The 16,412-nt window shown below is 40.4% G+C and overlaps 1 protein-coding gene across 1 annotated transcript in view; it reads left to right on the top strand.

Moving 5' to 3' along the window:
* The window catches only part of LOC109317324 (CUB and sushi domain-containing protein 3-like), a 250,480-nt gene that overhangs the window by 15,085 nt on the left and 218,983 nt on the right, over positions 1 to 16,412 (top strand). The window contains exons 2-3 of the mRNA XM_019545967.1: positions 6,802 to 6,864; positions 14,586 to 14,741. Of these exons, the coding sequence (XP_019401512.1) occupies positions 6,802 to 6,864; positions 14,586 to 14,741 (219 nt within the window). The remainder of the gene's footprint in view (positions 1 to 6,801; positions 6,865 to 14,585; positions 14,742 to 16,412) is intronic.

Below are 16,412 nucleotides of genomic sequence, written 5' to 3'. Positions count from 1 at the left end.
TATCTTGCTGGGATCCTATGACCCCAGCTGACTTCCTGCCCTTTGGGCAGGGGCCTGGACTCAATGATCTTCTGAGGTCCCTTCCAGCCTTGATGTCTATGAAATCTATGAAAGCTTATAGTTCCTACCAGGAAAGCAATGATTTTCCTGGTAGAAATATAATGCCTGTTTGTAGTTCACGTATGTGATTGATATCATCTCAGATTTTGCCATATGAGAAACCTTCAGCTAGTTTGTGAAGATTGATTATGCAATAACTCCACTGTAGTTTGGACAAGACAACTTAGAATTGTAAAAACCATCTAAGTTGTAGAAAATTATGTATGATATGGAGAAATTTAAATATTTAAGGCAAATCCTAAATTATAGGAAGTTTGGACAACACACTATATCCCAAAACAATTAATAACAATTTGTTTGTAAGGTTTCAATAATTTTATAGGAGCATATACATATCTTTCCAGATTCTTCAGGTTTTTGATTTTGGGGGAGAGGGTCATGGGTTAAAGACAGAAAAGTACACATATTCAATTTATTATTAATATTAATGAAAGGTTTACTTTCCTTTCAGAAATGTTATTTCCTAAGCCTAGTTTACATTCCATGTTTAATTTGATCATTTCATTTTTGTTTTTCTGTGCTGGTACATATATTAGAATTTTTAATGGGCATAGGTTGTGGAGTTAAATTTTCTTATGTGTTAATAAATGTGTGGGGATTGTGGCTTGTAATTTGTCTCTCTTATTTGCATGCATGTTGTGAGATTTGTTTTTTAACTACTTTTTTGATAATCTGTATGGGAACCATTTTAGGGTATTTTTAAAGAAATGTTTTCTACTTCTGCAAATTCTTTACATATTTTATAAAGTTTTTCAGACAGAAAAACACTAAATTTGGTATTTTGGTGACTCTCTCTTATATTAAGGTGATGATTGTATATCAAAATAGAAAAAATAAGTCCTACTTCTAGTGCCATTAAGATTAGCAAAGTAATGTATCACAGACTTCAGTGACAGGAGGATCATGACTTAATTTTTTGTCTGAAGGCTGCAGTTAAGTTGGTTTTAATGCTTCTTGTTTTTAAAGGTATTAGACAAGCTTGTCTTTTGTGTTTCTGAGAAACTAATATAATATTTGAAAATAGAGAAGCAATCATGGCTAATCTTCAATCATGTTTTATCTGCATAGGAATGGAAATCTAATTCATGTTTTTAGATCATTCAGACAAAAGGTGACAAATATACGATGAATAATAATAAACTAGGCCCCTGGAAAAAAAAGGAAACCCTTGAGGACACCAGAGTAAATAAGGAAAGGACTGATTTCTGACTTGATGTTAGTAATGATCATTTACAGTATTCCCACATGAAGAATTAATAAGCTACAATTAATACAAAATACAACAGCTCAGATTTTGATTGATTCTAGGAAGTGTACCTTATGTGACCATAGTCTTGGCTCAGTTGAAATGGTAACCAGTCAAACTTTATAAATGTGCGTGAAGGCTTATACAATTCTTCACCAAGAAGGCGTCACATGCAGTCTTAATATTTCAGAGACACCCACATGATGAATGAATCTGAAGTCACTGGGAAAGTTCTACCTTGTGTTGTGCTTCTGGGATCCACACTGTATCCCCACAGGGCACAAGTAACTAAATTAACACTGTGAAGTACAAAAAGGAGAAGTTTCTAGGAAGGAATAGAAAGAAATAGGGATGAGTTATCCAAACACAGTAACATATTATGTCACAAGAATACTATCTCTGTGTTTTACTCATTAAGCCAGTTGAGGAACTGAAACATACATATTGTGAGTCATATATCTTTAATTTTTGATAATACGTTTTGACAAACATTGGCCCATCATGTGATGTTTCAGTACTATGTTTCTATCAGATTCTTGTTTTACAGTTTGAATGCATATTAATTTCTGGATGCCCTTTGGGGGGAAACTCACAGAAATAGTTCAGTGCCATGGAAAAGACTTTTGTGATCGTTGCTAGTTGCACCATACAGGTGTTTAGTTTGGTGTGTTAACAGGTTTGAATAGTTTCAAAATGATGAAGATAGAATGCTTCTCCCAATAGTACATGTGCTGTTAGCTGTTATATTATTTCTGTTGAAGGGCATTTGCAGACAAAATGGGAGCCATAAATTGTAGTGGTGGGTTTTTGAAAACACCATTTCAGTTTAGGGCCCTCTAAACCCTTGTGTCATGCACACACCCCACTGACTTACCTGCCTCCCTGGTGGTGGGGAGGGGAGGACCAGCTGCTGGAGGGCTGAGTGGTCCCTGGGCTGCAGGTGGGGATCAAGGGGGCTGGTGTGACCCTCCATGGCAGCCCCCGCCCCAGGCAGCAACCATGCATAGGCACCACAGCTGTGGAGGGAAGCACCGGGCCCCTGTGCAGCTCAGGCAGGCAGGTTCCAGTGCAGGGAAAAAAAAATAGATTGGGCTCACTGCTTTTCTTGAATAGAGCCTGCCTTCCCAAGCTGCTGCCAGGCTGCCTGCCGGGCTTCCTGCAGAGCCCCTGAGCTGAATGGAGCCTGGTGCTTTGCTCCATGGCTGTAGGGGCAGCAAATGAAAACTCCTTGGAGTTTGCTGCACCCCAAGTCATTTAAGGCACATTATGCTGCTGAATTTCCCTCAGCAGCTGTAATTAATGCACAATATGCTGCCAGTGCATGCAAACACCAACACCATTAAAGCAGTGCAAAAGCATTTAGCCCGCTTTAAAGTGTCGTGCACACATGCCCCTTATTTCATCTACACATGGCTTAAAATAATTATTAGAATTATTTATATAGAACACCATTTTATTTTGTTCTAGTGCACAATCCCGGTTTTCATTCTTGTTCTAGTCATTGCCTTAGACTGTCTGTGCTTTGGTGCCTAATAGATACCTAGGACATTTTACTTTGTTTCCCAAGAGGAGCAGTAGTTAGATGCCCATTTATAGTTCCTCAGCAAAGATTTCCAGAACGTCAATGGTGCCTAATGGTGAACTTGGGGACTTAACAATCTTCATGGATTTAATGCTAAAGACCTTGGGACAGAGCCCAGATTGGGAAAGTAACAGATATAATTGAGAGAGAATAAGGAAGAGCAAAAATTATGGAAAGAAATAGAGGAACATTATTTATGTGTTTGTGTAGAGTTACTAATACAAATCCAGTTCCATTATTTCCACTTTAGAGTTCCTACATTTGTATGTAATTTGAATGTGTTTTATTTTGTATAACAAGACAAGTCTACAGTTTAGACAGAACTCAACTTAGCTAGTAGCACGCAGAACAGATCTGAATGCTGGAGCTACAGTAGTAAATTGTCTAGCCATTAATAAAAGGGCTAAGACTCATACCTTTGTGAGCCATATCTGGCCTGGACACCAGAGATTGCTGACCCTGGGTTAAGACAACAAATGTTAAAAATATTTTGTTTTTTTCCTCATTGTTTCCAATGTTTTACTACTTTGAAAGGGCGAGCATGGGGGCATGGTGTTCCCTGGCTGGATGTGCGGGAACCAAGATCAGGCTCCATGTGGGGCTATGCTTGAGCATGGAGGTTCTCCTGGATTCAGTGTCAGGCGTGTGTGTACACTGGGGGCTTGCTTCTTGATGGGGTGTGGGGAGGTGGATGCCCAATGTCCTGGGGCTTGTGCACAGGGAACTCAGATGCCTCCTCTCCCCCTCCCACTGCTGACCTGCTGCTGGCAGATGGCCAGAGGCAAGTGTGGGGAGAAGCTTTGCACTGGCTTGGCTCTGGGAGAACTTGGCAGCAGGGGCTTGCTGAGCACTCAACTGGAGCAGGCTGACTGCTAAAGCAACTGCCTACAAGTGGTGTGGTGTTGCAGAAGGCTGTAAAGAAGGTTGGGATGTCAGAGAACAGCAATCAAACTTGAATCAATAGTTTCAGCATAGACAACATTTTAATACTGCTATTCACTGGCTCTTAACTTACCAGCCTTTGAGTAATTTGCTTTTTTTCCCCTTTTAATGATAGTACAAAAGACAAAGTCCCTCTTTGCGTGCCAGCGAGCTAGCCTTTGGTTTCCTGACATGCTTGAGTCTCGTTTAAATGCTCTTCTTGTTGATTCTTTTCTTCCCTTTTTAAATACATGAAATAGTGTTTTAATATTTTGTTTGAATGCTACATGACCCATCTAAATCCAGTCTGTCTAACTTCTAAATAACGTCACCAACAAAATACTTGATCTTATCCATAAATTTATGTCCATGAATAGTTCTACTAACTTGGGCAAATTTAGTGTCAAAGTTAAGGGGAGACGTGTGCTAAATTACATAGGAAGTGCAAAGCCTATGCACATTTCTTTTCCTTCATGAAAGTATTCAGAGTTTCAGTTTCTGTTACTGTAGTTGATAGTCAGTTTCAGATATTAATCTCTGAAAAAATAGTTTAATGTAAGAGTATAATAGTTATTCCAGTTTAGTTTAATACCAAGATAACATGCTTTTGTCCACTCTTACAGCGGTATAAATGGATCTAAGCCTCTGTAACTTTAAACTTGCATTTGTCCACTCTACATTGAAAAAAGTAACAGTTAAATAAGAAACGCTGTTGTGTACATAAAAGGGCAAGCCCCCTTCCCTCTTAAATGTGGCTTAAAATGTGATCTGTGCATAGCCTAAATAGTCTAGATGTCTAAGACTTCCTTAAGTTCATTGCAGTTTCTTTTATTTGTAAGTACAATATAAAACTATGCATTTCAGTGGGGTTTTTAAAATCCCCTTTCTGTAATGAGTATAAACTTATTTTCTAATATTTTCACAGTTAAAGTGATCTCAAAACCCATGGTATCATTTTGTGCTTTGACAGTACCTTTACTTTTCAATATACTTTTCAGTATATTTCGTGGAATGACGTCTTGTCTAGTCTAGACTCCAGAAATAGATTGGCCCTTTGCAAAGTGTCCTCAATTGTATTTTTTGATACGTGTTGATTTCCCTCCTGTATTTATAAATCTGCACTCTACTTTCCCAGCTGAAGCTAGATATAGATCTGATTGTTATAGATTTTTTCTTTTCTACCATTTATGGACCATTTTCTGCCAGTGACTTACAGATTCTTCAGAGTTAGGTCAAAAGATATTTTTTCCTCCCTTTTTTGCAGCATACAACAATACTATGTCGGCTCATGCTACCTCATTTCTTTCTGCATCAGCCCCTTCATTTTTTGGTATTGGTAGATCATAGCTGAAAATGCCACTTGGCATGTTCAAACCTGTTTTGCATGTCTCCTAAGCCACAAAAAATGTATGAGCTCAAAGGACTACAAGGTTCTTTGGGTGAATCTGATATCTTTTATTGGACCAACTAAAATAGTACAGAAAAAGATTTCTTAGCAAACTTTCAGGTTTAAAAACCCTTCATCACGCTGAGGAAGACTGTGCAGTTGGTGTGTGCTCTTCCTGGATGGAATGAATAGTAAGGAGGCCAGAGGCTGGGTTGGTATGCATGCAAGACAGGCAGTCAGTGAAGACGTTAATTGATTAGTCAGTGAGTGAGAGACAGGCTGGGAGTGGGGGAAGAAGGGAGATGAATGTAGCAGGTAAATAATGAAGAGGTACCTGGGGAGTCAGATGTCAAGCCGGTTATAATGCACCATAAATCCAGTGTCTGTTTTTAGTTCGTGGTTTTTTTGGTTGATGAAGTGAAGTGAAGTTCATAGGTTTATCTGTGAAAAGTGTTTTGTAAGTTCCATTTGAGGCTTAGCGCTGAGAGATTGGAGAGAGAGAGAGAGAGAGAGAGAGAGAGAGAGAGTGGTTTTCTTGTGTGAAATGTGCCCCACAGGTAATTGGGTATTCTTTTCTTTGATAGATTTCCAGTGTGCGTTCATTCTGGTGCACAGTTGCTGTTTGGTCTTTCCTATGTATATTCCATCAGGGCATTTGGTGCATTGGATGAGAAGTATTACATTTCTGGAGGTGCAGCTACAAGATCCAGGAATGATGATGGCTCTGTTGTGGGGTGTAGTAATTGTGGGGATTGTGGAGATCTGTTGGAAGGTTTTGCATTTCTTGTCATGGCATAGTCAAAACACCTTTCAGAGAAGCCCACAAACTTCTCTTCATTGGACTCCTGGATACAGAAAGTCATGAACTAAATATAGACATTGGATTTATGATGCATTATAACCTGCCTGACATATGATTCTTCAGCTACCTCTTCATTATTTACCTGCTACATGCATCCCCCTTGTCTCTCCCTCCCCCCACTCAGTTGGTCTCTTACCCACTGACTCCTCAATTTACATCTTCACTGACTGCATGTCTTGCATGCATACCACCCCAGCAGCTGGCTTCTTTACTACTCATTTCATCCAGGAAGAGCACACACCAACTTAAGAGGCTTCCTCAGCCTGATGAAGGGTTTTTAAACCCAAAAGGTTACCCAAAAAGAAAATTTTTTCCAACTATTTCAGTTGGTCTAGTAAAAAAAATATCAGATTCACCCAAAGAACCTTGTCTGCCTATGTCCTTAAAGCAACATAGCTGCAACCTATACTCCTATGGGCAAAAAAGTGAGTCTTGTGGTGGTATCCTACATGTTCACATTAACAGTGATCTTATGAACATTTTCAGTGTTTTGTTTAGCAAAACTTTTATCCAGTTGAGTATTTGACTTTCTGCTACATTTTTTATGTCATCTTGATTCTGCAACTCTTCCTCATGCCAAGAAGTGCTTTTTGATGTGAAGATTTCCATAAATCAATAGAATTATATAGTCCTTCCAGAATCCAGTGTAAATAGTTAATTTCTTCTTCACTTGCTCTTTACAGTGCTATGGGAGTCAGCATAGAAACGTGACAGCAAGTTCACACTTAGTTGAGCTGGCTTGTCAGGTATGATTTGATCTCATAAAGACTATCCAAGACAGTTCTCAAATAAAAAAAAATCTAGGAAATCTTTAAAGCTGATGTAGACTATCTTTTTATGTATATAAAAAATAAACTTGAATATTAATTAATTAGCAAAATACAGGGAATATATTCACTTCACAACATTTGTTACTAGTTTTCATTTATAAACAGCAGCAGAGAAAAACAAACTAGTCTGTTGTCCCTAATCGGAATCACAACCGTCTCATTTTTTTTATCAGTGTATTTGATGTTTTTCATGCTGTATTTAAAAAAAAATAATATACAGTCATCTGTATGGAAAGTTTTACATCAAATTAAGAATATCATATTTAAAACTATAGCTAGCTTTTAAAATCCTTTGAATTCAATGGGATTTCAGAATCTGGCCTATCATGTCTTAGGTTTTTTTTTTCCCAACAAAGAACCTTTTAAAGGTGTAAAAGAATAATGCTTATTTCTACTTTTTTTGCTGCTTCTTATATTTGCATCTTTAAAAATTTATAGTTTTGTTAATCCATTTTTCTCTTAAGTCTGCCCCAGCCATATGTTCTGTTTTGTTCTTAATCAATAAGGTTTTTCTTTCTTTTAAGATTTATATTGAGACCCAATATCTCAAATGTCCTCTGATTTAATAAAATCATATTAAACCTGAAGATCAAATATATAGTATTTGTTACCTTTTATAATTTTATCACATCAGAAACCATATTTCAAATTTTGGCCATCAATATAACTCTTAAAAATAAAAGAAGTATATGCTTGTATATCTAATGTTGTTATGCCTTCTACTTCAGAGTTTCCAACCAGGTTGATGCAGATTAAATATGCATAAGATATACATATCTACCATAACATTAACTTTGGGGGGAGCATGAGCTGCAGTTTTATGGGATACTAGGAAATTACCAAACACAGGGACCTTTTTCACTTGTTTTATTTTTTTTTACTATTATAATTTAAATGCACGTAATAAAGGAATCACTGCCTTTTGCAGAAATTTTACATAGCATGCATGATGTGCAAATGAACAACTCTGAAACAGGTGAATGTGCAGTATCTAATGGAATTAACAATATGGACTTCCATGACGTGTGCCATATTGTCACAGTGTGGGGTCCCCAGGGATAGCCGTGATACCCCTAGGGTTCCTTGACCATGCCAATCCTGCCCCATGGGCACCCTCTTTCTCGCCTGCCACCTCTTGCTGGTAATTTTAAGAAAATCAGGAAGCTGCCCCTGAGTTTGTGCACTGGATACGGTCTTTCATAGACATTAGGGCTGGAAGGGGCCTTGGAAGATCACTGAGTCCAGCCCCCTGCCCCAGGGGCAGGAAGTCAGCAGGGATCCTAGGATCCCAGCAAGATAAACATCCAAATTTCTCTTGAAGGCATTCAAAGTACGTGCTTGAACCACCTCTGGTGGCAGGCTATTCCAGACCTTGGGGGCTTGGACTGTAAAAAAAGTCTTCCTTATGTCCAGCCTGAAACAGCCCTGAAGGAGTCTGTGACTGTTTGACCTTGTCATCCCTTGGGGCACTCTGGTGAATAGATGTTCCCCGAGATCCTGGTGAGCACCCCTTATATACTTATAGGCAGGCATCAGATTACCCCTGAGCCTGTGCTTTTCCAGGCTGAAGAGTTCCACAGCTCTCAGCCTCTCATCATAAGGTCTGCTTTCCTGACCTCTGATGATGTGTAGGGCTCTTCTCTGTACTCTCTCAAGCTTCTCCATATCCTTTTTGAATTGCGGAGCCCAAAACTGAATGCAGTACTCCAGCTGCGGCCTCACCAAGGCTGATTACAACAGGAGAATGACGTCCTGGGATTTGCTTGAGAAGCATTTATGGATGCAAGCCAGCATTTTGCTCACTTTACTAGCTGCATTGAAGGCTCATGTTCATCTTGTGGTTAGTCATGACCCCTGAGTCCTTTTCATCTGTAGTGCTAGCCAGCATAGCACTGCTGAGCCTATAAGCATGCTGTGGGTTTTTCTTCCCAAGGTGGAGAACCTTGCATTTTTCACTGTTAAATACCATCAGGTTCGCCTCCGCCCATTTCCTGAGCCTGTCAAGGTCGGCCTAGATCGCCCTCCTATTCTTAGGTGTGGATGCTTTACCTCATTGTTTGGTGTTGTCAGCGAACTTGGCCAGTTCACTTCTGATACCAGTGTCAACATGAAGATGTTAAGCAGTGTTGGCCCAAGGACAGAACCTTGAGGGACCCCACTGGTCACAGGGCACCTCGACAATTGACTTCCATCAACCACGACCGTCTGGGTCTGAACACGGAGCCAATTCCCCAGCCAGCAGATCATGGTGAAGCTGAGGCCACACTTGGCCAGTTTTGCCAAAAGGTGATCATGGGATACCAGACTGAAGGCTTTTTTAAAGTCACGATATACAACATCCATCTCTTCTCCCTTGTCCAGGTGATATTTCCTATTACAACGAAGTAAACTAAGATTGGTCAAACAAGACCTATGTGCAGCAAACCCATGCTGGCTATCCCTCAGGATGCGGCCAGTCTGTTAAGAATGGACTCTTTGATAATCTTTTCTAAGACCTTCCCTAGAATAGTGGTCAGGCTGATGGGCCTGAAGTTTACCAGATCCACTTTCCTCCCCTTCTTGAAGATAAGGATGGTTTTGATGGACCCCACTAAGCCCTGTGGGTTCTTAGACCCCTTTTGGGTCCCACTTCAAAATAGATGCCTCACAGGACACCCTCAGCCTTATGGGCTATATACATGGCTCCAAAACCACCCCTTTACCACGATCCAAGCCTCACAGATGGTCTTTAAATATTATCTCTCCTGTGGCCTTGCTATAGCTTGGCCTCTTGTCCTCACTGGGCTCTCCACAGCTGTGCCCCACACTGGCCCTAGGGTCTGTTCACCCCCCTGTTGCTGTGCCCTACACTGGCACTGGGGTCTACTCATGACCCCCAGTTGTTGCACCCCACACTGGCTCTGGGGTTCCCACACCATAGTGGGCCCCCAATGAGGCCTTCTCCTTCCCCCAATAGCCTCAGCCCGATCTACCGGCCTATAAACAGCAAATAAAATATGAGCCCCTGGCCTATGTCATAATACAGGGAGTTCAGGGGTACTCTGTCCCTTTAACAAAATCAAACTTCTCCCAGCATTAAGTGCCTTGTAGACCAGGGTCTCTGGTGAGCTTAATCCTACTTGGAGTAGAACAGGCAGTCAAGCCTCCCTGGTGAGCTTCTTCTCTGGGAGCTCCTTCCCCCTTGGCTGCTGACAGAGAACTCAGCCTCTAGTCCCAGCCCTGGGGTTTATATATGTGCAGGGCCCTGCCTTTTCTGGTCAACTGACTGTGTGCAGGTGCAGGAGAATTTACTTGTTAGCCTGTTGCCATAGTAACCTGCACCCAATGGACTTCTATCTGGCTTTTAGGGCCCTCTCCCTAGGTAGTTTCTGCTCTTAAAGGAACAGGCACCTTAGTGCCCTGCAACACAGATAAATCAGTATTACACACACTTCATTCTCATGAAAAGAAAAAAAAATAAAATTGGGGTTAGTCATTCTTTGTTGTTATAGAAATGTTTCCTTAGCTCATTAAAAGATCTTCTTCTCTTTTCTTTCTTTGGTTGTATGTTGCAGAGACATCTTCAAATACTAGAATACCAGAAGCATAAATATCACTAAATGAGCACATTAGTTACCTTTGTAAATAATTTCAACTGCTGGAAAAAACAAAGAAATTGTACACATAGATATAAGATATTTTTGTATGTATTACTGAAAATTATTGCATCTGTATACATATGTGAATTATATGCATCTACATCTATAGATATACCTATAGATAGACACATACACACATAGATTAAAAAATGTAATTTAGGGTGTGCTTACTCATCACAAGTGTCACATGATAACTTTAAAGAATATTAGGTTATGATTAAAGTTAGCACCTCCTGGGTGCACATTCAGGGTTAAAAACATTTGTAACTTGAATAGCTCTGACCTGTTACTAGAGGCCTGGCAGGCAAGGGCATGTCTAGGAGCTGACAAGTGTACTCTGTTCCTGTCCTGCCCACCAGATCTCTAGCAGAAACAAACACTCCCCAACTCCTGACTCAACTCCAGCCCCTAGCACCTGAGTGTGAACACACACATGGCTGTGTGCATATATGTACAATCAGACCTAGACAGGTTACAAGGGTGGGCAGATGAGAATAGGATGGGTTTCAGCACAGACAAGTGCAGGTGATGCACCTCAGGAGGAACAACTGGCACCATACCTACAGGTTAGGGAACTCCCCTCTTGTCAGCACGGAGGCAGAAAAGGATCTTGGGGTCATCATTGACTCCAAGATGAACATGGGCTGGCAGTGTGGAGAGGCAGTTAGGAAGGCCAATCTTACCTTGTCATGCATCCACAGATGCATCTCGAGCAGGTCCAAAGAGGTGATCCTCCCCATCTATGTAGCACTGGTCAGGCCGCAGTTGGAGTACTGCCTCCAGTTCTGGGTGCCACACTTCAAGAGGGATGTCGACGGCATCGAGAGGGTCCAGAGGAGGGCCACTCGTATGATCGGGGGACAACAGGGCAGGCCCTATGAGGAGAGGCTACGGGACCTGAACCTGTTCAGCCTCCAAAAGAGAAGGCTGAGGGGGGATCTTGTGGCCTGTTATAAACTAGTCAGGGGGGATCAGCAGGCATTGGGGGAGTCACTGTTCCCCCGAGCACTGCCAGGAGTGACCAGGAATAACGGTCACAAGCTGGCAGAGGGTAGGTTTAGGTTAGATATCAGGAGGCGCTACTTCACGGTCAGGGCGGCTAGGGTCTGGAACCAACTTCCAAGAGAAGTGGTGCAGGCTCCTACCCTGGGTGTTTTTAAGAGGAGGTTAGATGAACATCTTGCTGGGGTCATTTGACCCCAGTATTCTTTCCTGCCGTGGCAGGGGGTCGGACTAGAAGATCTGCTCAGATCCCTTCTGACCCTAGAAACTATGAAATTATGTGTGCTGGCATATGTAATTATAAATGCATATGTGTGTGTATTTGGTTTGAGGAAAAATAATTGGTGTATTTGTAAATCAGATTTGGAGAGTATAGTTATATATACATTTTCCTACCTTGGTCAAATCTGCTTGGTAACATATGTTCAATATTAAAATATACCATTGGGAATGTAGATGGTGTAAATCAGAGTTGGATATTCCATAATATCCAACAATAAATAGGCATCAAATAGATTATGGACTTTAGTATCTTATTTAACCTATATTTTTATTTTGATGGGCATTCTTTGAGTAGCATTATGAGTAATGCAAATAAAAGGTTTCCATCTTAGAAGAACTCAATATTGATTTGCTTGATCAACTGCTGTTCAAATTAGTCTTCTTTGTCAAAGTGTAAACAAATAGTATGATGGATTGCCCTGTCATAGCCAAATTTAAATAAATGAAATGAGATGGTATGAAAGAATCCAGCATGAGGCATTACTTTTTTTTACTCAATACTGTGCAGGAATCTGCACAGACAGGATAGTGGGTTCAGATTTAGTTGTGGTTGCTGGAAAAAAAGGGTGTATCTATCATGCCATTAAGGCAGTGATAAACTCCAGCAGTTTTCACCAGGGTTTATCACAGTGCTTTAATGACATATGTCAATACTCAAACTTTTGTAGTCCAGGGTCATGTGCAGATACTGTGCCCAGCACTACAGCACTTTAAGCTGGGGTGGAGCAGCCATGGGCTGGCAGGGGCCCTGGAGGTGGTGTTGGGGGTGGGGATCAGCTCCAGGAGGCGGCCTCAGGGCTGGCTGGGGCAGGAGAGTGTCCCAGCATCTGGAGCCCTGTGGTTAGGCAGCAGACAGGTGCCTAGTTCCCTGCTGCCTGGGCTAACCAGGTGCAATGTACACCTGGGTCAGCATTTACAGGTTCAGTTATTTTTGCCACTGTAGTGGCAAACATTAGTTTGCTGCAATACAATAGCATCTAATTTCTAGATTGTTACAATTTCCACTGCAGCAAATTAACCTACTGTGCAGTTAAGCACATGTGCAGATCCACCAAGACAGTCCTAGGAAGGACTGCTCCAGAGTAGTGCATTCAGTGAAAATATATGGTATGGATGGTAAAGGAAACAACAACAAAACAATATCTGTGTTTGAGGGCTGAAGTTTAATACCTTGTGTATGAAGTCCCAGTTACAGTAAAAGAAATCCTGCTCTCATTGATGTGTATGGTTAAAATTTTCTTGGTGCTCAATGGCCCATAATTTCAGTGATTAAGTACAACTTAATAAATGGTCCCATTGACTTTAAGTGGGGTTATTTGTGGAATAAAACACTCATTTTGAAGACTGATATTAGAATCTAATTCTAATTCAAGAGATCAAATTACTAGTGTTTGTCAGAACTTATTTTCACTACTACTACTTTTAAATGTAAGATACACCACTATAGGGAATAACAAGTTTTTGTTTGCTTGTTTTGAATAACTTTTCTTATTGGTTTACCTGTTTTCTTCTTTGGTAAAACGTTGTTTCATGAAAGGCATTACTCCTAGTCATATCTTGAAAGTTCTTAGCATTTAAAATGCTATTTCAGCTGCGGTAATGGTAACCGTTAGAGAAATATTAGCATAGGCCAGCAGATCTTGAAAAATCTCTCTAAAATTAGTACTGTTTGGGTTCTTCTACATGAGACACTTTACTGCACAGTAGCGTAGTTTACTACACAGTAAGCGTGTGCATCTACATGTGCACATGGTTACTGTGGAATAAACTTTGCTTATCACGAGTAAATTTACTACCTGCAAATGCTAGTAGCAAATTTACTTGTGATTACTTACTATGCAGTAACACCCATGTAGTTGCTTGATAGAACAGGCTTGGGAGCCTGCTGTTCGCTCAGCTCCCTGATGGCGGAACTGAGCAGGGAATGGCATCTCCAGCTCCTGCCCTGCAGTCATGGAACAGGGGCTGGGAACTGTCCCAGTCAGGGGCAGGTCCCAGCCCCATGCACCAAGTGGGTGATCAAGGCATGGGGCTTATAAAGAGTTTCAGGGGTGAGGTAGGTCCCAGTCCCTCCACTTCCTCTCTCTCCAAGTCCCCTACCCCCAACTCGGGAACCAGAGGCAGGAGCTCCCTGATGCCAGGGCAGGGGGACATTGTCCCCACCCCAGCAGCAGGCAACCCTTGGGGTAGTTGTCTCCTGGCCTGGTGCTCTCTGGCAGCCCATGGGCTAGCACCCAGGGGGAGCTTAGAGCACTCCCTGGTGGTGGCAGGCAAATGGTCTCCCACTTCCCTGGATATGTAGATGCCGGGCTGGGAGTGGTTACTTGTGAATAGTTTACCCAGAAGTAAATTGCTCCTACATAAAACACATGTGTAAACACACCTTAATCATGTACTGTGGTATGCAAGCACTTCTTTTTAAAGATATATAAGTATTATCTTTTAAAATTACACTGATTAGAAAAAGTCTTTATTTAGCTTAACACAGAGACCATTTAAACATGAGTAGATTCTGGTCTGTCTCTTAAAACTGTCTCTTGAACCTCAGAACATATCTATTTTACTCTGTATTGCAGAACAAGGCATGCAAATCAGATGATTTGTTTGTTTGGTTTTTTGTAGAAGCTATATTTCTGTTTAATAGCATAGTACCGCTCTAACTGTTATTTAATATGTGAACAAGTATGTTTTATGAATTTGCTTTACATGTTTCAGCATGTATTATATGAGAAACATTTTCTTCTTGCAGTAAAGACTTGTGGATCTAATCTTCAGGGACCCAGTGGAACTTTCACATCCCCGAATTTTCCATTCCAGTATGACAGTAATGCCCAGTGTGTCTGGGTCATCACAGCCATCAACAACAACAAGGTAAGCTTAAAACTCAGAACTATTTTTAAAAAAAATCCATAGTGTAATAGCATACACAGATTGTAATGTTTAATATTAATATGATTTATTTCAATTGATCTTCATAGTGCTTTACAGATATTTAAAAATTGCTTATTATTAATTATGTAAAGACAGATTAGTTAACGCCTCAGTAAAGCGCATATGTAGATGCACCCTCTGTGTTATTATTTCAGGCCCATTCCATGGTCCTCACATAGATCCTTCTGGGAACTTAATGATCTACATTCTAGGAGAAGAATAAAACTAAAGAAGGTGGGGAGAAGTGTGAGCAGTCCAAATATTGGAACCGTGCTGAGTTTCAGTTCTTAGGGTAGATGATAAAAGCTGGATCTATGTTAATTGAAATGTGGAAACACATCACACTGTGGAATCCATATTTAAGTGGGTCCTGTGGCTGTAGTGGGAATGAAAGTCCTTTTCAGAACATTTCTAGTGAAGCATTGCCATCAAAAACCCCCACATGGAATGAGACTTCTGGAGCTGAATTGAAAAAAAAAGGTTTGTTTTTGTTTTTCAAATATGGTCTTTGTTGTTAGTGGATCCATGGATAAAGACTTTGTTCATGCATGCAGGAGAAACACTGATGCCTGATAAATTCAAGATAAATGCTTTGGAGGCAGTGCAGAGTGTTCTTTAATGCTGCTTCTTTTCTGAGGTACTCTTTAGTGTCCACTGGAATTTTGGGTGGATGAAAATAAGACATTTTAGTTTTCTCCTATGAAATGATTTTTACTCAAAATGTTTAGTCCTCTCCCTGTTAAATGAACTCCTAATTCAGCTAATTTACATTCACACAATTAATATTCCTTAGACTTAATGAAAATTTCTAGGAAACAAAGCCTTTCATTATTAAACATAATTTTTTCTCTGTATTATATTGCAGTTTTATTTTGAGTAGTTGTGTTTTAGATTATCCTGTAGTTACACTGTATTGACTTGTTCTTTGCAGGGTCAAAACCAAGCAGTGTTTTGTATTGAGAATTATATATTTACATAATGGGGAGGAATGATAAGAGAAACACATCTTTATTTAAAAATGCAATGAATTCATTTTTCATTTTAACTAGGGGATATAATTTTTAATGTTCCTTTTTTGGCATTTCATCACCCTTATTATCCTGTTCAAATGGCTTCTCTCTGTTTTGTGTTAAAGGGCTGTGTGTTTCTGAGAGCAGAATTTGAAATGTATGAAATAAGCTTAGCAATGAATCATTGATTTTTTTGACTCAGGAGCAATCTTGCATTACTCATTAACTGTGCGGCTGCTGCTTTGGCTATCACAGAGGTGATTCGTTTGGCCTCCAAGGAGGGAGAAATGGCTGTTAACTGTATAACTGGACTGCTTCAAAGCTGTTTTTTCCAGTTGTCATAGTTGTCCCCTTATGATCTCTCTACCTATTTACTGTTGAAGCATGCAAATTTAATGTTGTCTTGTTAGTGTACTTTCATTTCATAATAAGGTGTGCACAGTTAACCTAGACTGAAAATTAATGTACACTGTTCATATTACTAGAGATGGTTGAAAAACTTAAATGGATTAGTTTTCCAGCAGAAAAAATGCACTACCAAGGAAACCAAAATGCTTAGTGACACCTTATTTTGGAGGGAAAAACGGTGTGTATCTGGGGG

Source organism: Crocodylus porosus, unplaced genomic scaffold, assembly GCF_001723895.1.
Source record: "Crocodylus porosus isolate Cpor-Errol unplaced genomic scaffold, CroPor_comp1, whole genome shotgun sequence".
Taxonomy (NCBI): Eukaryota; Metazoa; Chordata; order Crocodylia; family Crocodylidae; genus Crocodylus; species Crocodylus porosus.
The sequence above is the reverse complement of the archived record's forward strand: the minus strand, read 5'-3'. Positions and strand labels throughout refer to the sequence as shown.